Source organism: Zootoca vivipara, chromosome 6 (genome assembly GCF_963506605.1).
Source record: "Zootoca vivipara chromosome 6, rZooViv1.1, whole genome shotgun sequence".
Classification (NCBI taxonomy): Eukaryota; Metazoa; Chordata; class Lepidosauria; order Squamata; family Lacertidae; genus Zootoca; species Zootoca vivipara.
Window position 1 is genome coordinate 88,599,923 of NC_083281.1, and position 26,003 is coordinate 88,625,925.

At 47.5% G+C, this 26,003-nt stretch overlaps 1 protein-coding gene across 2 annotated transcripts in view; it reads left to right on the forward strand.

The window, feature by feature from the left end:
- The first annotated feature begins 5,969 nt into the window (after window positions 1–5,969).
- Window positions 5,970–26,003, forward strand: part of PLEKHM2 (pleckstrin homology and RUN domain containing M2) — a 36,740-nt gene continuing 16,706 nt past the window's right edge. The window contains exons 1-7 of one of the 2 annotated variants that reach the window (XM_035117382.2): window positions 5,971–6,462; window positions 19,760–19,866; window positions 21,245–21,354; window positions 22,567–22,666; window positions 23,413–23,500; window positions 24,522–24,708; window positions 25,862–25,921. In XM_035117382.2, the coding sequence (XP_034973273.1) occupies window positions 6,400–6,462; window positions 19,760–19,866; window positions 21,245–21,354; window positions 22,567–22,666; window positions 23,413–23,500; window positions 24,522–24,708; window positions 25,862–25,921 (715 nt within the window). In that variant the 5' untranslated portion in view covers window positions 5,971–6,399. Of the gene's footprint in view, window positions 6,463–19,759; window positions 19,867–21,244; window positions 21,355–22,566; window positions 22,667–23,412; window positions 23,501–24,521; window positions 24,709–25,861; window positions 25,922–26,003 lie in introns of both variants that reach the window. The other variant, XM_035117383.2, reaches the window with a different exon arrangement.

Genomic DNA, 26,003 nt, shown 5'->3' on the forward strand with positions numbered 1-26,003 from the left:
CTTCAGGCCCTGCAAAATCCTGAAACTGTCTTTGTTGCATATGAAAAGAGACTTAGGTTTAAACTAGTGAATTCTCTTGTCATTCTGGCTACTCTGCAGCTTGAGTGTTTCATTGCATAACCATCTTGCTGCACTGCCCAGTACTCTGTTTACATTGTAATGGCGATTATCTAGTTCCCAGTGGACCAAAATGGTGCACGGCTACATTGGGGTTTAAAACTGCAATGAGCACTTGGAGTGCTTTTTGCACTGGGTGAACCAAGCTCTCATTGGAACCACACAGCTACCGGTAAGAGAATATTTTGCAAAGAAATGGTGGGGACAGGGAAGAAAACGTTCCTGGAGGATCATGAAAATGTCCTAGTCCACCACTGAAAAGATGAGTGAGATGTGTCAGACTTAATCAGGCTGGACTGTCCTGGGTGCAAAGCAATATTGGGACGGTACTAGGAGAGAGAAGGAAAAGAACAGACACCCTCTTTTCAACAATACCCCAATCTACCCACCCCATTATTCTGTTCCTTCTATCATTCAGACATTACAGATTCCCTTTATGGCAGAGAGCAGACCCAAAGCAAAACATGGCCCCACCACAAATCCACCTAGCTTTGCTAGTTAATACAGTGGTACCTCTGGTTAAGAATTTAATTCGTTCTGGAGGTCCGTTCTTAACCTGAAACTGTTCTTAACCTGAAGCACCACTTTAGCTAATGGGGCCTCCTGCTGCTGCCGCCGCGCTGCCAGAACACTATTTCTGTTCTCATCCTGAAGCAAAGTTCTTAACCTGAGGTACTATTTCTGGGTTAGCGGAGTTTGTAACCTGAAGCGTTTGTAACCTGAAGTGTTTGTAACCCGAGGTACCACTGTCCAAGAGCTGTCTTGCTTTCCTTCTGTTCTGTTCCCTGACTTACCAGGAACCTGTGTGTTTTGAGTGTCACTAGAACTGATGGGAATGACAACTGGCTTTTATATTTTTCAAAGGGCAGGGCAGCTGTGTTGCTCTGTCCTGTGGTTCTTGACACAATCTGATATCTCTTTATTAGGGCTTACACCTAATTAAAGCTCCAATTGTAGGTATGAGGGGGAACTGAAAGCAATAATTGGGCTGCAAGAGTGGAAACCTAGTTCAGGGTGGCAGTTTGGGGGGGGGGGAGAATTCCACGCTAGGGATTATCATCATTTGGAAAGAGATTGAAAATAAAACCACCAAAGTTGTGATTCTATGGGGCTGCACTTAGAATGCTGGGCACAGTTCTGTTTTCCTCTGCTCCGATGGGATATTGTGAAGCTGCAAAAAGGGCAACCCAAAATGTGTGGTGTTGGTAGTTCTATCTCGGAACAGTAGAACCCCCGCGGGGTCATGGTGAGAGGGCAGACAAAAGCAGGTATTTATTCACACAGTGCATAGTGGAACTGTGGAATTCACTGCTGCAAGGTGTAGTGATGGCCACCAACTTGGGCTGCTTTAAAAGGGGGACCGGGCAAATTCAAGGAGGATGCTAGCCATGAAGGCTATGTTGTGCCTGTGCCGTCAGGAGGCAACAATGCTTCTGAATACCAGTTGCTTGGGGGGGGGGGCGAAAAGTAGGGAGAGTGAGGTTGTCTTCACTTCCTGTTGGGGCGTCTGGCTGGCCACTGAGAGAACAGGTGCTGGACTATGCTGGGCTCCCTTTGGGATGATCCAGCTTCAAACTTCATTGGTCTCTAAGGTGCTACTGGAAGGAATTTTTTTTATTTTGTTCCAGCTTCAGGGTTGCTCTTATGGGCTTCAGTTGCAACTACCATTTTTTCCTCCTGCAAGAATCTGCTGTGAGATGTTTTGGACTACAACTCGCTTTAGCCCCAGAGCCTGACTTAAAGGATGTCTTCTACCAGCTTTGATTACTTCCCCTTGGCCATTAAGGGCTGCCTGCTTTAATACAAGAGATGGTCCTGGGGCCTGGCCCTACACTGACTGACAGCAGCTGTCCAGGGTTTCAGACACGGGGAAATCCCCGGTCCTCGCTGGGGATGCCTTCAGGAATTAAAGCTGCAGCCTTCGGTGTGTAAAGCAGGTGTTCTGCCACTGATGGTGGCATTTCTGATGGTGACTCTCAGGCCTGAGTGGTTTTACCCATCTCTGAGCTGGCACAAAACCCAAGGTCTCCCAGGTGGCTATTTGGGGCTCCAAACTCTGCCCTTTGGCTCATGTCAGTGTTGGGGCAGAGCTGGTGGGAATCTTGAGCTGATTATATTTTACTTTTAAAAAACAAAAAACAACCTCATATTTTGGGGAAACTTGCGCCCCTCAGGGCTGGGTTGGCTTTAACTGTAAGAAATTGGAGAAGCTTACCCTGCAAATGGATTTGCCTGTTTTTCATAGGACATCTGCTTCAGGCATATGTATGAATTCTGGGGCAGATGAATGTTGCAGTTCAAAACATCTGGAGGGCACCAAGGTAGAGTAGGCTGCTTTATGTAGGGTACCTCTCTTTAGAAATAAAGTTGCCCCCCATTAACAGGCAATGGCGTCTGCAAATTTGTAAGAGAAGTTTTGGATGAGTTTGAATAGCTTCCCTACAAAAGAGTGTTGGCATCTTGGAATTGGCAAACATCTTTATTTAAATAATGATCTGAGAGCTTGCCAGTGCCGCTGCCACCAGTCAAGATAATAATTTTCAGAAGATGGTGGACAGCTTACCAAGGTGGGGCCTTTTTCACAAGAGGATGCATGACCTCATCTGAAACTTGGCATGCCACAGGGATACTTCTGGAGCACAGCTTTCCAAATTGTGTGTCGTGACACATTGGTGTGTCGGCTGCATTGTGTAGGTGTGTTGTGCAAATGCTCCTCCCAGGGCTGGAAAGGGGCATGTTTAACCTCCAGTTTGCTAGTAAAACTGAATTACTGTGTCGTGAAATAATGCGTGTCTAAAAAGTGTGTCCCCAACATGAAAAGTTTGGAAAGCTCTGCTCTAGAGTATAGGCCAAGATGGAGAAAATGTCCAGTGCCTGTCTGGATACAAAATCATAGAATTGTAGAGCTGGAAAGCTGAAGCTTCCCTGACAGACATCCATCCAACCTCTGTTTAAAAACCTCCATTGAAGGAGTGTCTGTCACCTGCCAAGGGAGTCCGTGTCGCTGTTGGAACAGCTACTACTGTGAGAAAGTTATTCCTAATGTTTAGTTCTTGCATAAGAACATAAACCCTGTGTGATAAGACGTTGAACAGAGGAACGGTGCTGGATCCAATGTTAGCCCTATTCGAAGTAGGCCCATTGAAATGAATGAACACACATAACTTGGGCCCAGTAATTTCAGTGTGTCTATTCTTGAGTAGAACTTAGCTGAGCACAACCCATGGTTTTGAAATCCTGCCTGGGAGCAGAGCTGAAAAATGACCTCGTGGCGACTGATGCACTCCTTGTGTGTCCTAAATAAGCCTGCCCCAAGTCCATGAGTCTTTGCAAAGCAGTTTTAGCCAAGCAAATTTCCCATGTTGGTCCACTTCTTCCTCTGCGGTAGTAAATCCAAGCAGAGTCTTTTCAAACTGTTTGATGTCTGTCCTTGAGCTCAGGCTTTTTCAGTGGTCTGGGCCTCTCAGGAATCCTCAAGCTGTGTTGCTTCAATGCACCCTTCTGGGCTATGAACTTATTTGTTTGGGCTGGATTGTTCTTGCAACCGACGGCTTCAGCATTGTGGGAGCATTTGGGGTTTTGTTGCTGTTTTTTCTGATCAAGCTATGTTTTCTGTTACTGCCACTGGCAACCCACTTTTGGTTTCTTTGGGTTTTTTTTTAATACTTGGGGATAAACAATCAGAAGAAAAACATGTAAAAACATTTTTAAAAATAAAAAAACAAAGTTTTATCATAATGGTTGTCAGGATTTTTTCCCTCCCTTTCTCACTAAAAACCACCTAGAACAGGCATCCCCAAACTTCGGCCCTCCAGATGTTTTGGACTACAATTCCCATCATCCCTGACCACTGGTCCTGTTAGCTAGGGATCATGGGAGTTGTAGGCCAAAACATCTGGAGGGCCGCAGTTTGGGGATGCCTGACCTAGAACATAGCTGGGGGCGGCGGGTGTGTGAGTCATCCAATGAAGCTGAATGTTGGGAGAAAAATTGGGACAAACAAGAGGAAGGACTTCTTCACAAAGCACAGAGTTAAGCTGTGGAACGCACTGCTGCAGGATTTAGTGAGTGCTGAATTGGATGTCTTTAAAAGGGGATTAGAGAAAACCATAGAGGAGGATGTGGCTATCTTACCATTGGAGGCAGGATGAATATCAGTTGCTGGTGGAGCATAAGCTGGGTAGGGGTTGGCCAGGATGGTCCCTGTTGCAACAGCCCTGCAGTCCATACTAAGGGTGCAAGGGATGGGAGAGCTCCAATACAGCTCCTTGCCAAGGGCGCAAGGGAGCCTAGGCACACCTCGGCGAGTGCTGCTGCACCCATGTCTAGGATATTGGTCCACACGGGCCTTTGATCCAGAAGTGCACTGCTGATCCTGGAGCACTTTTGTATTCTTGCTTGCATCCCCTCAAGCACTTCTGCACACCTTTCCCACTGCACCCTATAAAGTGGCTAGACGGGTTCAGCTTAGCACCTGTGGGCGTGTGACAAATCGGAGGTGCTTACTCCACCGAGCTAGCAAGCTCACCCTAAGAAATAGGCCACCGAGTTACCTGTTTGGGCTTGCTTTCCTCTTCCACGCCAAGCAGGGTGGCCAACTCTAGTCGCCGTCTTGTGGTATGACTCATTTCTGCTTTAATAAATAGGCATGGATTTAACCAGTGAAGCCTTGACAAGCTGATAGAAGGGCCAAACTCCAGCTTGCATTTTGCCTCTGGAATGGAATAGAAATAGGCATTATGGCAAGGACACATAGAGCTACCTTAACACGTAAGAAACCCCACATCGGGGCAATACCTTCATTAGGTCAACTGCCACATCGCACGCGCTGTTTTGTAAAACGTTTTGGTTGGCCTATTGCAAGTATTTTTTTTGCCCAGGGTGAATGCTGGAATTCTTGTAAGGCTGGTAAGAGGTGTGCTTGTAGATTTTAAATTAAATCTGCAAGCACACTTCTCCCACATCGCTTTTAAAAAAGGACAGCCTTGCAACCCCAAAATACATAGCACAAAAGGAAAAAGAATTGGGAGGGAGGAGGAAATGAATAGGTAGAAGTTCTTGGAAGGATGTTTGTCAATAAAAGGTGTACACAGGCTCCCATCCAGTGTCAGAAGGGGGTGAATTAGCACATACCAAATTTTAGATTGTAAACTTGCTGGGGGCTGGGACCTTACCCTCCCTTGAAATTTGAAAACGGCATGTGTGTTGCAGGCAGGAAGTCACGTATTTGCACATGCATATTTACACACACATAATTTTGTTAGTGGAAGGGGAAAAGAAGTGTCTGCATCACTGAGCTGATTTTTTTCTCCCAATGCATTCCTATGGGATTCGACTTCCATTTTTTTCCGACTTACAAATGTATGTTTGGAACGCATTAAATTCGTAAGTAGAGGTACCGCTGTGTGTGTGTGTGTGTATAAAAAACAAACTGTACAGTATAATCATATGGACTCAGCTGTACAGCTGCAAATACAGCATTCTAAGTGCATTATACAAATATGACACTAGATGGCGGTGGTGAGCTAATGGCAGATTCAACGTATTTTTCAAAACGTGTCTTTCTTTTAAGCATTTTCACAGCCTTTTTTAAAGTGTGTGCGTGTAAATTCCACCACAGACTGGTAGAATTGTAGGGTGGGAAGGGGGACCCCGAAGAGCCCTCTCGCTTCTTCCTTAGTCGTCTCCTAGGCACACTACTGTACGGTGTACGCTATCCCTGCTCCCCCTCACACCCGGCGAACTACATTTCCCGGTGTCCTTTGCGCGGGCCGTGAGCGGCCTGGCCGGGGACGGACTGCAGCAGCCGCCGGGAGGCAGAAGCGGCGGCGGTCTCGGTGGCTGCATCTTCTTCTCCCGCCTTGCCGGGCCGAGCCTCTTCTCCTCGCTTCCCTTTCCTCACAGGCCGCATACGCAGGAGGCCCGAGAGGCGAGAGGGGCCGGTCCCGGCGCTCTCCCTGGGAGCCTCCCCGCTTGTCACGAGGCGGCTCCACCCCGCGGCGGGCAGCGGCCCTCCCCCTTCTCCTCCCCGGCCGGTCCCGCTCGGCTCCGCGCAGGATCCTTCCCGGGGCCCCTCTTCATCCTCGTCCTCCACTTCCCCGCCTCCGAAGTGCCCCCGGTGGGGGGCGGGCCTTGAGGGTTGTGGGGGAGGACCTTCCTCTCCGTGGCCCCCGGGGGACCCTCAGGACGGAGGGAGCGAGGGGTCCGCAGCGCCGTGGGGGGGGACGTCCTCGCCGTCGGGGCGGCCGGGGTCTCCGCCAGAGGAGCGCGTCGGCGCCGGCCATGGAGCCCCCCGGGCAGGTCAAGGACCGCATCCTGGAGAACATCTCCCTCTCCGTCAAGAAGGTCAGCGGGGTTTTTATTTGGGGTGTTCTTGTTGTTGTTGGGGGGAAGACCCACAGACGCCCCCCATCCCGCCACAAGGATGCCCTTCCCAGCCCCACTTAACCGCCCCCTACGCCGGCCATCCCCATCCCAGAATATTTCTCTTCCTTTCACCCCCCTACTCCCATGATTTGTTATTAAGATCTGTTAGTTTTCTTGTCCTTTTGCTACCATCATCGTCGTTCTTGAATTTATTACCTTTTCTGTGAACTGCCCTGAGACCTCCGGGTATAGGGCGGCATATAAATTCAATTATTATTATTATTATTATTATTATTTATTTCCCCCCCCCCTTTGACAGGCAGGCTCCAGGGTTACAGTCGTAGCTTCACTTTCAAAATCAAAAGCAGTCAAACCAAGAGCAGGGGAGGTCACAGGAATCTGAGTCACTTAAGAACTGCTTCATGGGCTCCTTTCGGGGAGGAAGGGCAGGTTATGGATTTAATACAATATAAATAAAATTAAGATGTGCTATCCCGGTACGACTTATACTCAGAGCTGGACCTGCTGAAGTTGATAGGCGTGTTGGATTTTTGGCCCATTGGTTTCAGTGGGTCTTCTCAGAGGAGGACGCAGCCCATTGTTGACATACAGCAACAATAGTGTTGTTAGTAACGTCATGTTGTTGATGTGATTAGCCACAGCAGCATAGTATTACTTATAATACTATTAAATCAGCCTTTTTAAAATCCATTGCAGATTTCTCAGTCCTTTCCCTGCTCTCTCTTGATAAGCCTTCTACGCTGGGGGATTGTTGTGGGCGTGGGGGAAGAAAGTCAGGGGCAGAGAAGCTGTCGCATTCTCCTGCTGGTGTGGCTTCTTCTGAACACTACCCACCCACCCAGGAGCACATTATCAGGGCCTGCCCCATGGTAATGATAACTGCTCAAGCTGTGCTTTCTGACCATTTCAGCAAAGCTGTCACCTCTGTTTTAGCACCATATGACATCACTTAACCAGCACCCCTGGTTGCAATTGTACATCTCTTTTCCCACATGGTCTGCCTTTGCCCCCACAGCCCAGCTGCTGTGCTCTCTTGCTTCCTTATCCTAGCTGGACTGTAATAAGCCTGGGGATGCAGTCTCTGCAACAAGCAAGCTGCAGCACGTGTTGAATTTTCAGTGGGCTAAAGGGCTGCTTTCGTTGGCAATGGATGTTTTTAGAGAGGCCTCTGTTCCCATTTTACTGATAGCAAACCGAGGCCGAAGGGAAGGGCTGCAGCTCAGCAGTGGAGCACCTGCTTTATGTGCAGAAAGTCCATTGCATCTCCAGGTGGGAACATCCCCTGCTCAAAACCCTAGGCAGTCAGTGTGGGTCATCCTGAGCCAGGTGACCAAGGGTCTACCATCCTAAGAACGTAATGCCAGTTGTCCTCGCTGTGGCCAACCAGATTCCTTTGGAAAGTCTGCAAGATGATGGACCTGAGTGCAACAGCATCCTCCCCCTGCTGTGCTTCTCAGTAGCTGCTATTCTGAGTGTTTGCCATGCAGCTGTGGAAGATGGGTATTTGAGTCCAGCAACATCTGCAGGGCACCCTGATGGCTCCCCACCATGAGAGGCCTTTCTGTGAGCATTTTCACCCCTCCCATTCTGAAAATCTGGTGATATCTGCTGTTGGGAGGGAACAGTTAGGAATTGTTACTTTGTTGTTTTTCATTCCTGACTCTGCTCTCTGCTGTGTGCTGTGTGCAGTTTAATATCTTCTGTAGACAAGATGGCTAAGTGAGAGGCTGTAACACTCACAAAGCCAGATCTGTAAATATGCAGTAGTTAATAGAAATAAATGAGGAATGTTTTGAAACCTCTACAAATGCTTCTGCTGTTCACTGCTGATTTGGTGCTCATAAAGCCCAGTTATGAGTCCATGATTCCCGGGTGTATGCTGAAGGTGTTCCAGACGTCCTGCCCAGGCATAGGGGCCTAAGAAGACCTGGACAGATCCTGGCATTTACCCACATATGGTAGCAGGCGGATGGTTGCTGGTAGCAGACTGGTGGTTGCAGATGGCTATTGATGGTTGGATAATTGGATGTTTCTGATCCATTTCCATCTGATGCTGCACATCGGAGTTGAGCTGTGAGCTGAAGCTGTTTTTCAAGCTGCTGTTTGATTTACAGAAAGGTATGTTGCTGGCTGCCAGGAAGACAGCAAAGACGCTTTTCCAGTTTGCCTGTTAATTGTGCTGAGTGGGGAGAGAAGTTGCTGAGAGAGTCAAGAGTATTTGGGGTGCATGAAGGGAAGTGTCTTGCTGTTAACTAAACACAGGCATGGCTTCTGCACATTCTGGCCAGATGTCTCTATCTTTTCCTCTCCTTACACCAGAGACCTATCCTACATGGCAGGTCAAAATGAAAGCACTTTTACAAAGGGAAAAGCTTTACCATATTATAGAAGATGACCCCCCTAATGAGGATGATGATGGATGGCCAGCGTGGCATGAGGCAGACATGAGAGCCAGGGGGACAATTATTCTGAGTGTCCAGGACCAGTTGTTGGTCAACTTGGAGAACCAGCAGACTGCACGGGCTGTTTGGAATAAACTTCGAGATATGCATCTAAGACAAAATGCAGGATCCAGTGTGCTTTTCTTTAAAAAGCTGTGTAGGCTGGAATTGCAGAAAGATGGTGATTTGCCCAGCCATCTAGCCCAATTAAAACGTCTCAGACAGGATCTTGTCCAGCGAGACTTAAATATTTCAGAAGCTGTTTTTGCAATGCTTATCATAAACAGTTTGGATGAATCTTATGATGCTGTAGCTGCTCAATTGTCGTCTTTGCCCAATGACCGTCTAACAGAAGATTATGTGTCTAGCGTGCTCTTGAATGAGTGGGATCGCAGACAGACTGCTAGAGAAAGCAGGGACAAGGCTGTTGGAAATGCCTACAAGCCTTCAACAGGGGAAAGTGAAAGTGTTGCAAAAGCTCTTAAAATGCGCCGCTGTTTTTCTTGCGGAGAGGTCGGCCATTTTAAAAATCAGTGTAAAAACTCTTCAAAGAAGAAGGGCAACTTCAAAGGCAAAGGGGGAGGAGGCCGAAAACCCCAAGGGCCAGCTGCATCAAAGGCTTTGATTTCACGCAGTTCTAATCAACTCACACGTTCTGTTTTTTGTTGTCGACTCAGGAGCCACAAGGCACGTGGCCAATGATAAAAATCTCTTTCTTCATCTTGAGAAACAGGGAGGAGCAATTCATCAAGCGGATGGAACGACTATTAAAAGTTTGGCTCAGGGAACGGTTTCTTTGCAGAGCCTTAATGCAACAGTTAAAAATGTTATGTATGCTCCTCATTTGCAGGATAATCTCTTGAGTGTTTCTCAGCTAGACGCTCAAGGATTTAAAGTGGTGTTTGCAAACTCTCGGTGTGAAATTCTTCGAGACAACAAACTCATTCTTTATGCTAAGTGTGTTGATGGTTTATATGTATTGCCTTTTGTTACAGGTACAGCTGCTGGAGCAACTAAAGAAACTGAAAAGGCGTGCTGTAATATATCAGTAGATAAGAATGAGAAATTGCATAACCATTGTATTCATGATTATCATCGTTTGTTTGGTCATTTGCATTTCCAGGCAGTAGGTAAAATGCAAAATATGGTTGAGGGCATGAAAGTTCAAAAGTGTCCTTATCATATGAAATGTGTCTCATGTGCAGAGAACAAAATTAAGCAAGCTCCCAAAGGTACAAAATCTGGGAGGGAGGTTAAGAAACCTTATGAGATTGTGCATGCAGACTTGGTTGGACCTCTAGCGCTCTCTAGAGGAAACTCATGTTATTTTTTGGTTCTGATAGATGCCTATTCTAGATATGTTTGGGTCTATATGTTACAAAAGAAGTCTGAAGCCTTCTCTAAGTTTCAAAAATTTTGTGCATGGCTCAGGAATGTTCACGATGAGCATGTACGTTGTCTTTTCACTGACAGGGGTGGAGAATTTTGTTCAGAACAGTTTGAAAACTTTACTGCAGAACAGGGCATAGAGCACATGACTGCCACGCCCAGATCTCCATGGCAGAATGGTTTATGTGAAAGAGTAAACCAGACCTTGCAACAAGGAATTAAAACTCTGTTGCATGATTCAGGCCTACCCAACCCCTTTTGGGCTGAAGCTCTATCGTGTTTCACCTATATTTACAACCGCAGATATCAATCAGCCATTGATTGCACCCCATACGAAATGCTGTTCAAAAGGAAACCGTTTGTAAAACATTTAAAAATTTTCGGTTCTGAAGTTTGGGTGCACACTCTGCAAGGTGACAAACTGAGCAAATCTGGTCAACATGGCATTTTTCTAGGTTATGAAAAAGGTTCTTATCGTGTGCTGATGACAGACACAAACACAATTAGGCTGACCAGAAGCATGGATTGTAATCCAAAATGGGACAAAGTTGGCATTTTTCAATGTCATCCCATTTCAGATGATGAGGTGGTGAAACCAATTAACAAAGAGGCAAAACCTGTAATTGATGCTGATGGTAGCACAGATTCTGACACTGATACAGATGATCAGAATGAAAAGACCTCTTTTAAGAAATCAGATGGGTCTGACACTGATCTAGAGGTAGAATCTTTGCCAGATACAGGTCACCATTCTCCCAAGGAGGAGGAACCAGACCCAGAGGATCCCAGAGTATTGCGTAGATCTGAGAGAACTACCAAGGGACAAGCACCTAAACGATTTTCTAAAGAATTTGCTAAAGCTGCTATTTCAGATATGGCTGCCACTAGCAATCCAAACTCAGTTTTTGAACCAACTAACTACAAAGAGGTTCAAAATTTACCTGAAAAAGATGCCGAACCTTGGCTTAATGCCATGAAAGCTGAATTGAATTCCCTAAAGCAAAATGACACGTGGGAATTGGTTCCAGTAGAACCAGGCATGAAACTTGTAGACAGCAGGTGGATTTACAAAACCAAGACTGATCAGACTGGTAAAGTGGTCAGATATAAAGCCAGATTAGTTGCACGTGGTTTTTCTCAAGTTCCTGATCAGGACTATCATGAGACATATTCACCGACAGTCAAATTTGAGACAGTTAGGCTGTTGATGAAAATTGCTGCAGAAGAGGGCATGACCATATCTCATCACGACGTAAATACTGCGTTTTTGTACGGAATTCTCAATGAGAGTATTTACATGTCACCGCCAGACGGAGTGCAGATAAAAAAGGGAATGGTGTGTAAATTAAAAAAATCCCTGTATGGTCTAAAACAAAGTGCTCGATGCTGGCACACTAAGCTGACAGAAGTGCTGTTTTCCTTAGGTTTCCAGCAAGGAAAGGCTGATTCTTGTGTTTTTGTTAAAGAATCTAACCAGCACAAATTGTACTGCATTTGTTTTGTGGATGATATTTTGTTTTTCTGGAAGGATGCAAATATTTACAAAACCACTCTTGCAAAACTGCAAAAGCATTTTGATATGAAAGACCTAGGGGAAGTCAGCAATTATCTCTCACTGGAAGTAGAGAGAAATAAGCAAGGTGATGTTTTGCTGCATCAATCACGTAAGATCAATGATGTGATTGAAAAATTAAATCTGACAGATGCCAATTCTGTAGACACCCCCATGGTCACAGGGTACCAACATGATACTAATGCTAATGTTTTTCCTGACACTACATTGTTCAGAAGTGTTTTGGGTAAACTTAGTTTTATAGCAAGGTGCACAAGACCAGACATTGCTGTTAGCGTAAATTTGCTCAGCAGATATGTAAATCAACCTACAGTGCAAGACTGGAAGGCACTGAAACGCATAGTTAGGTATTTAAAAGGCACTATGCATTACAGGTTGAAGCTTACTAGCCAAAAATCTGGAGGTCTTGAGATCTATGCCGATGCCAGTTTTGGTAGTGATACAACTGATGGCAAGAGCACCTCAGGTGTGTGTTATTTGTACAATCAGTGCCTATTTGATTGGTCTTGTAAGAAACAGGCAACAATAAGCATGAGTTCATGTGAAGCAGAACTCAACGCTTTAAATTTTTCCCTCATGAATGTAGAGTGGTTGTTGCAACTATGTGAGGATATGAGAGTAAAAATTTGTTGTCCAGTTCAAGTTTATCAGGACAACAAAGCCTGCATAGAACTAATCCATTCAGAAGGGTGCAAGCAAAGAACAAAACATTTGCTAATCAAATTGCACCGTGCCAGAGAATGCATTCAGAAAGGAGTTGTAAAAGTCTCATATATGCCAGGGAAAGAAATACCTGCTGATGCTTTGACTAAAGCTGTTAATAAGGAACAACTTGGTATATATGTAAAGAAATTGCTTTTGTGCTAGATTTTCATAATGGTCAGAATGAAAAGGGGGAGGTTGTGAGCATTTTCACCCCTCCCATTCTGAAAATCTGGTGATATCTGCTGTTGGGAGGGAACAGTTAGGAATTGTTACTTTGTTGTTTTTCATTCCTGACTCTGCTCTCTGCTGTGTGCTGTGTGCAGTTTAATATCTTCTGTAGACAAGATGGCTAAGTGAGAGGCTGTAACACTCACAAAGCCAGATCTGTAAATATGCAGTAGTTAATAGAAATAAATGAGGAATGTTTTGAAACCTCTACAAATGCTTCTGCTGTTCACTGCTGATTTGGTGCTCATAAAGCCCAGTTATGAGTCCATGATTCCCGGGTGTATGCTGAAGGTGTTCCAGACGTCCTGCCCAGGCATAGGGGCCTAAGAAGACCTGGACAGATCCTGGCATTTACCCACACTTTCCCCAGCAGGAAACCCTCAGTGTTTTGTGGAGCTTATCTCTTCCAACCTCTTAAACAAGCAGGTGCCCTCGATGTGAAGCACTTTGCTCCCTGCTGGTCCTTTGCTGCTTGAAGAAACAGCCCATTGATTGCCAAGAAGGAGAGCCAGCAGTGTGTAGTTCTCGTAATTCCATTTCTCAGCACTGCATTATCCAATTTACCAGTCATTCTTTATTCTCCTTTGCCTTCTGTAACCTTTTCCCTGCCCCTGACTTTCATCCCCCAAGCCCATAATAACCCACTTATCCAAATGCACAGGCTATTCCGTGCAGTTTCTGCAACCAGACATAATATGAAGGGGAAGTGCCTTTGGATAATATATTCAGTTTGCAGAGCTAGGATTTTATACTATCTAGATCTGGCTATCCTTTGCCATGACTTTGCTTGGCTATAGGGAACCAGAGGTGAGACTGTCCTCTTTGTTACCAGACGGTGTCTTTTATATTCACTGCTGAAATCTCTATCTGCCCGCGGACTGTCTTGTCAGAGTGGTGCATGCTCTGGTTATCTCTTGGACTATGGCAATGCGCTCTTTGTGGGGGCTAGACTCACCTTTGAAGGTGACTCTGAAACTACAACTAATCCAGAATGTGGCAGCTAGACTGGTGACTGGGAGCGGCCGCTGAGACCACATAACACCGGTCTTGTATTACCTACACTGGCTCCCAGTACGTTTCCAAGCACAATTCAAAGTGTTGGTGCTGACCTTTAATGCCCTAAACAGCCTTGGTCCAGTATACCTGAAGGAGCGTCTCCACCCCCATTGTTCTACCTGGGCACTGAGGTCCAGCGCTGAAGGCCTTCTGGCGGTTCCCTCATTGCAAGAAGCCAAGTTACAGGGAACCAGGCAGTGGGCTTTCTCGGTGGTGGCACCTGGCCTGTGGAACGCCCTCCCACCAGATGTCAAAGAGAACAACAACTATACCAGACTTTTAGAAGACATCTGAAGGCAGCCCTGTTTAGGGAAGCTTTTAATGTTTGATGGATTACTGTATTTTAATATTTTGTTGGAAGCCACCCAGAGTGGCTGGGGAAGTTTAGCCAGATGGGTGGAGTATAAATAATAAATTATATAAATTATTATTATATTTTATTATATTTTTATTTTATTTTAAAAAGGCTTCATCCTTTTACTGGATCTGGCCTTTGGGTTTCTTTATACCCTATAATGATCCGCCTTAGCCTTAATCCTAACTTAGGCTGGCGATATATCATCCAAAACTGGATTGAAGCCAATATTGTGATACCGGTTTCATAATTTTTGACTTGGCAATATGTCGGGAATCATGATGTATGTGTGTGCTATGCAGAAACCATGATGCAGGAAAAACTTTGAAGCCAGCCATTGCCTCTACATTGCTCCATCCTTCTTTCAGACACTGTGATATATCGGTATATTGCAACGTTTAGCTGGTGACATATCACGATGTTGAAAACCAGGTATCACCCAGCCCTAATCCTAAACTGGAGACTCTTAGAGTGGTTTACAAAAACAGTAACAAAAAGTAACTCACCCTTTGTGGTATACGTATATATGTGTAGTCAAATAGCAATATGCAAAGCAGAGATACACCTGTATAATGCAAATATTTAAAATGTTCAGATACCAGTATCTGTGTGCGTGCGTGCGTGCATAAGGCTACTATTGCCCTGAAATCTGTCATTCCAGGATGTTGCAGATATTATGCACCGCTTCTTTGCTCAACTTTAGTCCTTTCCACATCCAAGAACAATATATTCATTTTGGCGTCATCGGGGTGTCTCAGATTCTATTAAAAACCGGTCCAATGCAGGCAGGACAGTGGGGTTTCTTCTGAAAGTACATAATGAACACCTTAGCCATTGTTGGTAGGTTAGTCACTGTTTCTACACGGTCCTCTTTGATAGCTCCAGTTAGATAGCGTAACACTCAACATAAAGTAATCACAACTTAAAACCGTTTAAAGCAATCAGTTAGCAGTGCAGCCTAGATACCAGCAAGGAGATGTCTTCAGACTTGCTTTCATCTTCTCTTCCCCTCTGACTCGCTCAACTCCTCCACCCTTCATCAGCCCCTTGTTCCACATAACCCCTCCTGTCTTCCCCAGGCAAATCCATTTCCACTTGTCCCACAGCAGTTGCACAAATTGCCAGTATTTCATGGCTTGCTCTTCCCACTCAATACAAAATATTGCATAAATTCTAGTGCTCGGTTAGGGAATCTCCAGCCTGCGGCCCACCAGACTTCCCCGTTTGGCCCATGTGGTTGTTTTGACCATGCCCACCTGCCTTTTCCCTGTGGCTGCAAAGCAGAGAAAAGGCAAAAAAACCCTGTAAACTATTTCCCCAAATTCTAAAGGAAGCAGGTAGAGACTCCAAAACTTTCATAAATTACTGTCCAGTAGTTTTTTCCTCATAAAATTGGGTCTCCATGAGTTCGTACTGTAAGGTCACATCACCTGGGGCTAATTTGTGAGGGAAGGGTGGAATATACATTTGATAAACTAGTTAATCAGATGATGGGCCTAGGTTTAATTTTATAAGATGCCCAAATGTTCCCCAACTCCACCCTGGGAGGAGAGCATTGCTGCAACTACTTCATCCCTCTTGTGTGAAAGTGGGTGGCATAATGCAGCGGGTACGGGGGACTTGAAATTGTGAAGGAGTATTGCAAAATTCTTTGGCAAGAGTTGTGATCTTTGCCATTGCATATGTGCTAACCTTTTGTGGGCTTTCCTAAAGCACCCTGGGGTGGTATCCAGGTAAGTCCTACTTTGCGTCAACCCATTAAAATCATTGGCCCCAAGTTAGTCACACCCACTAATTTCAGTTGGTTTGCTCAGCAAGAAACACAGTCCCCTGGGGAGGGGGCCGCTGCCTTAGGAATTTCTAATGAAGAGTGGTATTAAAGGCTTGATTTCTTTCTTTGAGGTTAATGGGGAACAGCTGCATATCAGGCAAATCCATTAATGAGGTTCAGTCAAAGGACCCTGACCTTCAGTGGCAGGAGCATGGTCTTCTACGTTTAACAACTTCTTGGCTGCTTTATAAAACATGAGTTTCCCACCGGTGCCAGATTGTGTAGCCTGTGCATTGGGGGCTGTGTCAGGGCAGCCACCAGCAGGTGCATGGAAGATCTGGGATGCAGAGGAGTAGGAGGAAGGTGCTGAGAGTGGCCCCTTGAAGGAACAGAGCAGCTGTTGGCTGTGTTGGCTGATGGGCACAGGAGGCTGGGAGTTGGAAGAGGGAGCTGTTGTCATTCCTTCCTTGTCTCGTGCAGCCTGCGGCTGGTCTGGCGTGGCGTGTGGCCAGGGAAGGGGCAAAAGTTGGCATCCGGGCAGCGAAAGCAAGGAGGGCTGCTGTGTGATCAGCTCTGAGCACTGAAAGGGCCCCCAGGCACTGGCTGTAGAGCAGGACCCAAATGGCCATCAAAAGAACAAAATGGAGAAGAACAACTTTCCAGCTCCCGTGTTACCATCAGCAGAGTTTCCTCCAGCTGTTGCCATGAGCAGAGAATGCTGTCAAAAGCACATTCCCTCCTTCCCCTCTCGAGAAGTTTCACATCAGTACAAGGGCCAGTTTGCAGAAGTTGGCTGCTTCCAGCCAGCCACTTAAGCAGGGAGTCCTTTTCCTCTAGGGGGGGTTTCAGTGAGCAGACCACAGTCCTCCTCCTCCTCCTCCTCCTCCTCCTCCTCCTCCTCCTCCTCCTCCTCCTCCTCCTCTCTGCAGGGCCCTTTCTTAGTGTGCTTTCCAGGATTTTGCCACATGGCAGGGGATCTGTGGCCTCCCTGCAACCCCCCACTCCGTCCTTTGTGAAATGGTTGTTCCATCCTCGAAGGAACAGTCATATGCTTTGCGTCAGTCTCAGCATGCTCAACTCATGAGCTGCACCAGCCACTGCCTTTCTGGACTTGTTCCAGTCCTTGGAATCTGCCCAGTGCTGGCAGCCGAGCATTGAAGAAACTGGCTCAGAGTTGCCATGAAAGGGTCTCTGGTGGGCATCACCCCCATCCAACGTGGCCCCCTGTGCCCACTGAACAGGAGCATGGCAAGCTGAGTTATGTGGTGTTGATTCATTGATCCATCTAGTTCAGTGTCGCCTGCTCTGACTGGCAGCAGCTCTCTGGGGTATCCGGCAGAGAGAGGCACTTTGCTCGTACCTGGGCCTTCTGCATGCAAAGCCTGAGATACCTGCCCTCTGCCCAGGTGATGTATGGAAGTTGCAGAGCCCCTGCTTCCCTCTTGGTCTGAGCTGTTGTGGGCCCCACCCCACCCCCAGTTAGGGACTAGGTGTTCATGAAAAGTATTCCACAGAGCAGTAGGCCCATAAGCCTCCTCAGCACTCCATACGGCAGGGGAGGCTGGGACTGACCCTCTTGTCATGGGGGTATTTTCCATCAGCTCTGAATGGTCAGCTGGGTTCAAGCCGAACATCTCAGCCAGCCGTCTGTTTATGGTGCTCCCTCTGTTTGTGTGTCCTGCCTCTGAATGCGCTTGAGCAATCACATGGGTGTCTCTTAAACATGGACGTCGTTTGTTTTGCTTGTCAAAGGGTTTATAAATAGCTCTGTGACTCACCAGACCAGCATTCCCACAGGAGGAAATTGTGCCCTGTCACCTTATGGGTCAGCTTTGCTTGGTGGCATCAACTGGGGCAGAACCCGATCAGACAAGCACTGCTTGGCAGGATATCCAGTTGACACGTGAATTGACACCCTGATCAGGGAGGGAGGTCCAGCTTCCTGCCTTTCCTGCTGGTCAGGATTTTTTAGCCCCCCCCCCCCCGAGGAGCAGGTTTTTTGACCAGAACATGCAGTTTTTACCCCTTTGGGTGCAGTGTGAAAATGTCAGATATATAAACTAGGTGCCGAATGGCTCCTTAAACCAAAGTTAGTCACCAAAACAGGATGTTTAGTTGCCATTTTTGGGCCAGGTGCCTCTAAAGTCTTTATTTTTCAAATGATGGATTGACTGTGATTAATTCTCAGTTAAACATTTGGCTAGTTCAGACGGCAACCTTGAGCTAGGTATAGAACTTTGAGAACTTAAAGAAGAAAAGTCACTTGATCCAGGGACAGTCCACATATACATTGGCCTATTCCAACCTCTCTCTTTTTTTAATGGTTACACGGACCGTTCATAACGTAAGAATATTCTTCACAACTGTAAGCAGGGCAGGGGGGGTGGGGGAAGTGAAGACAAGCGACAACAATGATATCTAGCCTTGTTCACTAACTCCTTTTCCAGAAAAAGCATTTTGTCTCCTAAAATTAATTCTGATTGTGCAATAGAATATAACCGATTGAATTCTACAGGATGGGGTGAAAAAACTCCAGATCCAATGATTCCTAGGCATGCACCTCCAGATGGTGGAGATGTCAGGTGCCATCCTGACGCCCGGGCACCTTCACTTGGTTGCAAGTGACCGATAGCCAGGTGCAAAATGCACCTGGCACCTGAATAGTTTCGAACACTGATTGGGTGCTGTCCTGCATCCACACCAAGGGTGTGATAGTGGGGTACAGTGGGTATTGCTGTACTGGGCCCAGGCCTGGAGCCAGTAGTGGCGTCAGACTCTGAGATTTCCTTTATGGTTGGGAAATAAAGGGTTTTATTAATGACCATGATTAACTTCAGTCCTTTAGTTTCAGTGGCTCCCCAGGGTTTCAAGCAGGGGAGAGGCTGCCAGGGCCTGGGACCTTTGGCATGCTTAGCAGATGCTCTGCCGCCGAGCCCCCTTCCCTGTGTGTCCTCCGTGTTGCTTCCCTTGCACTTGCCGCCATTACCCCTTAGGGAGCAGAGCTCCAAGAGGCAGCCAGGCCAACCCCCTCCAAGCCAGGAGCAGCTCTTCCTTGCACCCCCCCCTCCCCTCCTTGCAGTCTGTGCTGGATAGCTTCTGTGCAGGTACACTTTGGGACACACCCCTTGGGTGAGCAATTGCAAAATGGGCGACGGGAGCTATGGGGTGTTGCCTCTCCTGCCCCAGGCTCTCCCTGCGATCCGATCAGCTCGTTGCAGGAGCCTCATCCAGCTGAGGCAGCGCATTGCTTGGGTGTCCCTCCCAAAACCGGTGAGGCTGGGAACCCTGGCTTAGGGAGAAAATGTCCCTCCCACCTTGCTCTGTGCGTCTGATTGGCCAGGATAACTGCCTGCATACACAACTCTATCCCAGCAGGCAAAGAGAGGTGGTGCTGATGGAAGGTACCCACAATAAATATCTCCCTGCCCCCCCCCCGCTGCACTGCTGGATCCCTCTTGTCACTTGCAGGAAGTAGCTCGTGGCCAGAGCGCCTGCCTTGCAAGCAGAAGGCCCCAGGTTCAATCCCCATCAGCATCTTCAGGCAGGGCTGGGAAAAGCCTTTTGAGCCCTTCAGAGACGTCTGAGCTCCTAGGTGCTTGCCCCCTGGACCCCTCTGGGGTGTGGCGATTCCTGCATTGCTACCTTCCAGCTCTACCATTCTATAATTCTACGAGGAAGAATGCTCTTCCCCCAAAACTCGTTCACTGATGTGTTTTTTCTCTTTCTCTCACCGTTAGCTGCAAAGCTACTTCGCCGCCTGCGAGGATGAAACTCCAGCCATCAGGAACCACGACAAGGTCCTGCAGAGGCTCTGTGAGCACCTTGACCATGCACTGCTGTATGGGTAAGGCAGCCAGGCCTTCCTAACTGCTTTCCAGTTGGGTGCTGGAAATATTCCCAACCCCCAGTGCCACTTCTCTCTTTGAAAATGTTGCAAAGGCAGAGGAACACTTGGTGAATTAAGAACCCGGCACTTTGGAAGGGCTCTTACCGTCCCCCCCCCTTCCTTGTTTGGCCCACTTTACGAGAGAACTGGTGAGTGTTTTCTCTTAAAGCAACAGGCTAGGTGTAAAATTCCCCACCAGCTTCAGACAGGAAAAGGCTGCCAGGCAGACATGAAAGTCGCCAATATCTCAGTGCGCTTCTACAGATCTAAGGTGCAACTTCACTTGCAGTACGGCATACGGTTCTCAGCACCACACTTCAGATAGGGTCAGAAAATGAAAAGCCAAATGACTGATGGAGCAGCTCCCCTGTGAAGAGAGGTCTCCACGTTTGGGACTTGCTAGTGTAGGGAGGGGGAAAGGTGGGAAGATGGGATAGAGGCATGGAGAAAGTGGGCAAGGGGAAGCTTTTCAGATCCCTGCAGAAGCTGAATGGTGAGAGATTCAGGACGGGCAGGAAGAAGAAGCAGCTTATGAGTTCTCACAGAACTGAGCTGTGGAACTTGCTGCCCCAAGAGGTGGTGATGGACCCTAACTTGGGCAGCTTATAAAAGGGGATTGGAGAAATTCATCGAGGGGAAGGGGGAGGCTACCGGTATCAGTGGAATTGCTAGCTACTGCAACCACAGCCTTCCTCCAATATCGGAGATGGCAGCCCATCTGAATACCAGCTGGTGGGGAACAGACATGGGGCTGTTGTGCTCACGCGCTGCCTGTGAGCCTCCTGGAGGCATCAGATTGGCCGCTGTGGGGCAGAACACTTGTCTTGATAGGTTTTTGGCCTGCTCCAGCAGCTAAGCTCCTCGGGTGTTCTTATAAGGTGACAGAGGTTGTACCTGGAGTCAAATCATGAGCAAGTTGTGTTAGATATTTTGGGTCTGGGCTGGATCTCATGAACATTTTATCTGGGGTTGCGGAGGCAATGAAAGGAAGTCCATGTGTCTTCCAGGCTGTGCAGCAGGTCCCCCTTACAATTCGGAAAAAGTGACCTGTTTTGCCTTTAGAGTGCCCATTTTAAAGAGAAAGGTTTTCTGGGATGATGAGTTAAATTCTTCAGGGGAGCAAACTCTTGTCTGACAGAATGCCTGGTTTCAATAATTATTTTAACTGTAATGTATTTTATTCTGCTTTGTGTATTTATTTATTTTCGTAATGGCTCCAGGTACACAGATAAATAATATTCATAATGCAGGCTGTGCTGTTAAACAGTTCTCAGGCAGAGGCTTTGACACAGTGGCTGTCCTCCATCACCCTGTTTTTACTCCTCCGTTTCCACAGGCTGCAAGATCTCCCTTCGGGCTACTGGGTCCTGGTGGTCCATTTCACTCGCCGAGAAGCCATTGAGCAGATCGAGGTCCTGGAGCACGTGGCCACTAACTTGGGGCGCAGTAAGTGTGGGCCAGAGCCTGGCTGGCAACCGCCTTGCCCGGGATGTAATGTGGCATAGTGTTTGTATTACATGTTTTCTGGTTCAACTTAAACCCAACCTGCGCCCTAGCATCTGAAGACGAACCTCTCCCTTGCATCCTGGCTGCTGCCAAGACTAGAGCTCTCAGGATGCAGGAGAGAAACTATGGAATTCTGTCCTTCAGGGGGTCCCTTTGGCCCCTCTCTGCCCGCCTTCCACCACTCAGATAAGAAGTTTTATTTAGGCTAACTTTTAATTTGCCTGGTTAGAAATTGTCCTAGCCCTACTCAGAGGAGAGAGACCCATTTAAATAAAAATAAAAAACCCCTAAGGTAGTCATATTCCTTAATTTTGACAGATCTACTCCCAAGTAGGGCTAGCATTGGCTATAATTCTGAATTTTTAATGGCTCTACTCCAGTTATTTTAGCTATTGTCTCTTTTCCTGTGGTCTTTTATTATTATTTTTAATGATGTATTGCTGTTGCTTCGGGGCTTTTAAAAAATCTGCCTTGAGCAGTGCCGTTGTTGCTTTCTTTACTGTAGAACGAGAGGATATAAACTCTCTGAAATGAATGAAACACATATTCTGTTCTAAGCTGTTGCTCCCTTTGGGCTCCTATCCAAAGGACTGATCCGGTCTTCCAGCTGCCAGGCCATTGGCTGGCTCCACAGTCCTCCTCCTCACAGGGGTCCCCCATCCAGGCACTCTCCAGGCCTACTGTAACCACGTTGACTCTGAAATATGTTGGGACGGGGAGGGGAATTTGTGTTCCCTAGACCCCTCTCTGCTGATGACACAAGGACATGCAAGCTTCTGAGCTGCACTGAGATCTTTGCCAGGCTGCCAGCTTTGTACGGGCAAGGGTGCTCTGATCCCATAGTGTTTTGCTGGTTAAAGCAGGGGCTGATTTAAGGCTGGCACCTTTTTCAAAAGGGCTTAATACTGGGACATTTGATGGGCTTGGCCTTGTGTAGTACAGAAAAAGCTGTCTTGTCCTGCAACCTGAGGTTAAGGAGCAGGGCATGGCCAGGCCCAGAGGGCAGCAGCTGAGCATTGTTTCATGATCAGAGGCATCAAAGCCTGTGCATTGAGCCTGTTGCTCTTGACATTTAGCCATGGCGGGTGGGAGGTTGCCTACTCCTCAAGCAGTGCCCGTAAAGCCTTCTCCTTTTCCGCCCGCCCCCTGCAGGCCGAGCATGGCTGTACCTGGCCCTCAACGAGAACTCTCTGGAGAGCTACCTGCGCCTCTTCCAGGAGAACCTGAGTCTGCTGCACAAGTACTATGTCAAGTGAGTCTGGCACTGGGATGGAGAAGACACAGCTGCGCTTTCCCCCACTCCCCACCCCCTTAATGTTCAAACGGTGTAAGGGAAGTGCAAACTGTTGAGCCGGCATGTTTTAAAGTACATACATCTATTCCAGTTCACTGGTTTCTTAAGTAAATCGTCTGCTTGAATGTACCATAGAAAACACACAAAGTTTACATTATTGGGTGTCCCCACTTAATTGAATATTGCAGTTCAACAGACATTTGGTTATTGGGAAACGGTTTAAACGGTACATATCGTTAGCATGGATGACTCCCTTGCTTTCATTTTCTAAATGAAAGTCAAATAAACACACTAATTCAGATTCCATTTGACTGAGGGTGCCAGAACACTTCTCTTCTCTTTTTTAAAATAAAAACTTAATGATTTTATTTAAACAAGGCAGGCAAAAGGAAAACATTTACAACAGTGTAACACAGTTCAGACAAAGAAAACTTTCTGATTCAAAATTTTCTGGAAAACCAACATATTTGCCTTCATTGATGTTGCAAGGAGTCCGAACAGACAGATCTGCATATGTGACTTGGAATATTAAATGGAAGCTAATTCAATCTTTCCTTTCTTGCTGAACTTGCAGAATTTGTCTTTTTGGATTGCAGAAAGAAAGGAATGATCAGATAGGAAGAGGTTGGGCTTTGTTTTTACCCGGGTGGGCCATGAAACCTCTGGGTTCTTGGATGACCAACTTCAGTTTCTCTCTCCCACAGGAACGCTCTTGTCTGCAGCCACCATCATTTGACCCTCTTCCTCACGCTAGTCTCTGGTTTGGAGTTCATCCGCTTTGACTTGGACCTGGTGAGCAAATCTTCTCCTCTTCCTAGAGAGTAGCGGACACACACACACACACACACACACACACACACACACCGAAGCAGCAAAGAACAAACTCTTGACGCAAACCTGCCCCTTATTTTTCAATCACCCTGGCCCCCATTTGACTATCCCAGTCTTTGGCAGCACAACTTCCATCATGCTTAGAATACACACACAGCAATTTCCATGCCTCCTTTTGAGTTGCAGCATCTTGTTGGTGCCACGAGGAAAGCTTAATCCACCTCCTGCCTACCCTTCAATTTCCTGCATCTACGGCCAAATAAAGATGCTGCATTGATTTTTCCTCCCCATTTTGAATGGCCCTTGCTTCTTCTGTATTGCATTAGCAGCATTTAAGAAGTACTTTGCTAGAGACTAGGACTAAGAGCCCTGTGTGGAAAGTGATTTACTGGGCTGGCGAGAGAGAGAGAGAGAGAGAGAGAGAGAGAGAGAGACTCAAGAGGGACCCCTTCATTACATTGGCTGTTCAAACCCCTTTCGCTATAGCCTTCTGATTTAGTAGTCTGGACCAAAGATGAGCAGCATTTTGCCTTCCTTTTGTTTCTTAGGTGCCTTGAGGTGTGTTCTGAGCTTCAGTGGCGAGCCCTTTTCAAGGGCAGGCTACCCCTTCCAATTAATTTGCCAACCAGGCACATCAGTGTTGAGGAGCCTGCAGGCAGACCCTTTCCCCACAAAGATGCCTCTCCCAGGGCTCTGGGCACTGAGACTTCTTCCTAGTCAAGTTACCCCCTCTTGTTCTTCCTTAATAAGCGGCCCTCCAAGCGCTGGCATGGCTGTGGCTCCAGTTCTCTGCAGTGCTTCGAGGCTGCTGGCCGCATGCAGGTGCCCTAAGGGAGAGATGGCGCCAGGAAGCAGGATGGTGGCAACAGTGAGCAGCCAGCTGGGCTGCCAGCAGGGGCTCCCTAGGGGAGGCAGGTCAGGATGTGGGTTTCTCTATTCCCTAGATGAACAGTAACCCCAGGTTTTTCCCTGGCCCTTCCAGGATGCCCCTTACCTGGACCTGGCGCCCTACATGCCGGATTACTACAAGCCTCAGTACCTGCTGGACTTTGAGGACCGCCTGCCCAGCTCAGTCCATGGCTCAGACAGCCTCTCCCTCAACTCCTTCAATTCCGTCACCTCCACCAACCTGGAATGGGACGACAGTGCCATCGCCCCCTCCAGCGAGGGTAAGTGGGGTGCAAGTGTTCGAACAAGGCTGGGGGAGGCCAGGGGCTTGTTGCACAGGGCCCGGGAGACTGAAGTCTACAGGCAGAAATCCCTCCCTGCTCACAAAACAGCAGTTTGAGGCGAAGGTACAAGGAGTTAATCCAGTTTGGGTATCTAGTAGTGGTGCTGTTTCTCTGCAGAGAGAAGGGGAGGGAGCACGAGTGATTTCGCTGGTAGGGAATTCCGGCCCTCTGTGCTGGAAAGCCAGAGCGTGGGTGGCATCTCCCTGTCTTTGTGGACAAAACCCAGGGTGGGGGAGTTACCTGCAGCCAGGTCTCCCCGTGGCCTAAAAGGCTTCCTCATGGATACACAGGAATGGAGTACTTCTCTCAGAGTGGTGTGTTTAATAAGGTATTTGAAAATATCATGCTGTGGGTATGCACAGTTTTCTCCCCACCTGATGCTGGTTAAGCCTCATCTGGCTGTGCTGTAGAATGAAGTAGTCCCGATGTGCTAGAACGGACTGTACCACATCTAAGAGTCAGTCAGGGGGACCACGTTTTTAATGCCCTCTTGCATTAAACAAGCAAGCGGGAACAGCCCCAGATGAATAGGAGGCAGGCACAACTAAGGAGTAGACTGAACTTGAATTATTCCTCCCTGGTAAACTGCTGTGTTTGTTGCTGGCGATGATGGCATTTCCTTTCTGGAAGTTTTGTATTTGGGGGAGCATTTGGAAGCTGGCACCTCCCCACCCCCTTGCAGTCTGGAGTGGTATAATCCAGCCACAGTTCCCCCACCTCTCCTCTTCCCCATATGCTGGGAAGAAGCAGCATAATGTAGTGGACAGAGTGTCACACTAGGGCCTGGGAGACCAGGGTTCGAAACTCTGCCCGGCCATGAAGCTCACAGGGTCACTGCCTCTCAGCCCAACCTACCTCGCAGGGTTGTTGTGGCCATTAAATGAGGAGGAGGCAAACCATGTATACCACTCTAGAGCTCCTTGGAGAAAAAAGGTGGGATATAAATACTATAAATAATAAGAGCAATGAATTAGCACCCCCACCTCTGTCCCCCTTGATGCCCCCCTTGCACACACTACTAGCCATTTATTCCCCACCCCTTCCTTCAGCCTCCATTTCTAACCCTCCTTTTTTATCCCTCGTTTTGTAGATTATGATTTTGGAGATGTGTTCCCTGCAGTGCCGTCCATGCCCACCACAGCCTGGGAAGGTGCGACGAGCTCGCCCGCTTCTCCGTAGCCGTGCTCTCTCTGTGCCGCTTTTGTTTCCTTTGTCAGAGCTTGCCTGCATGC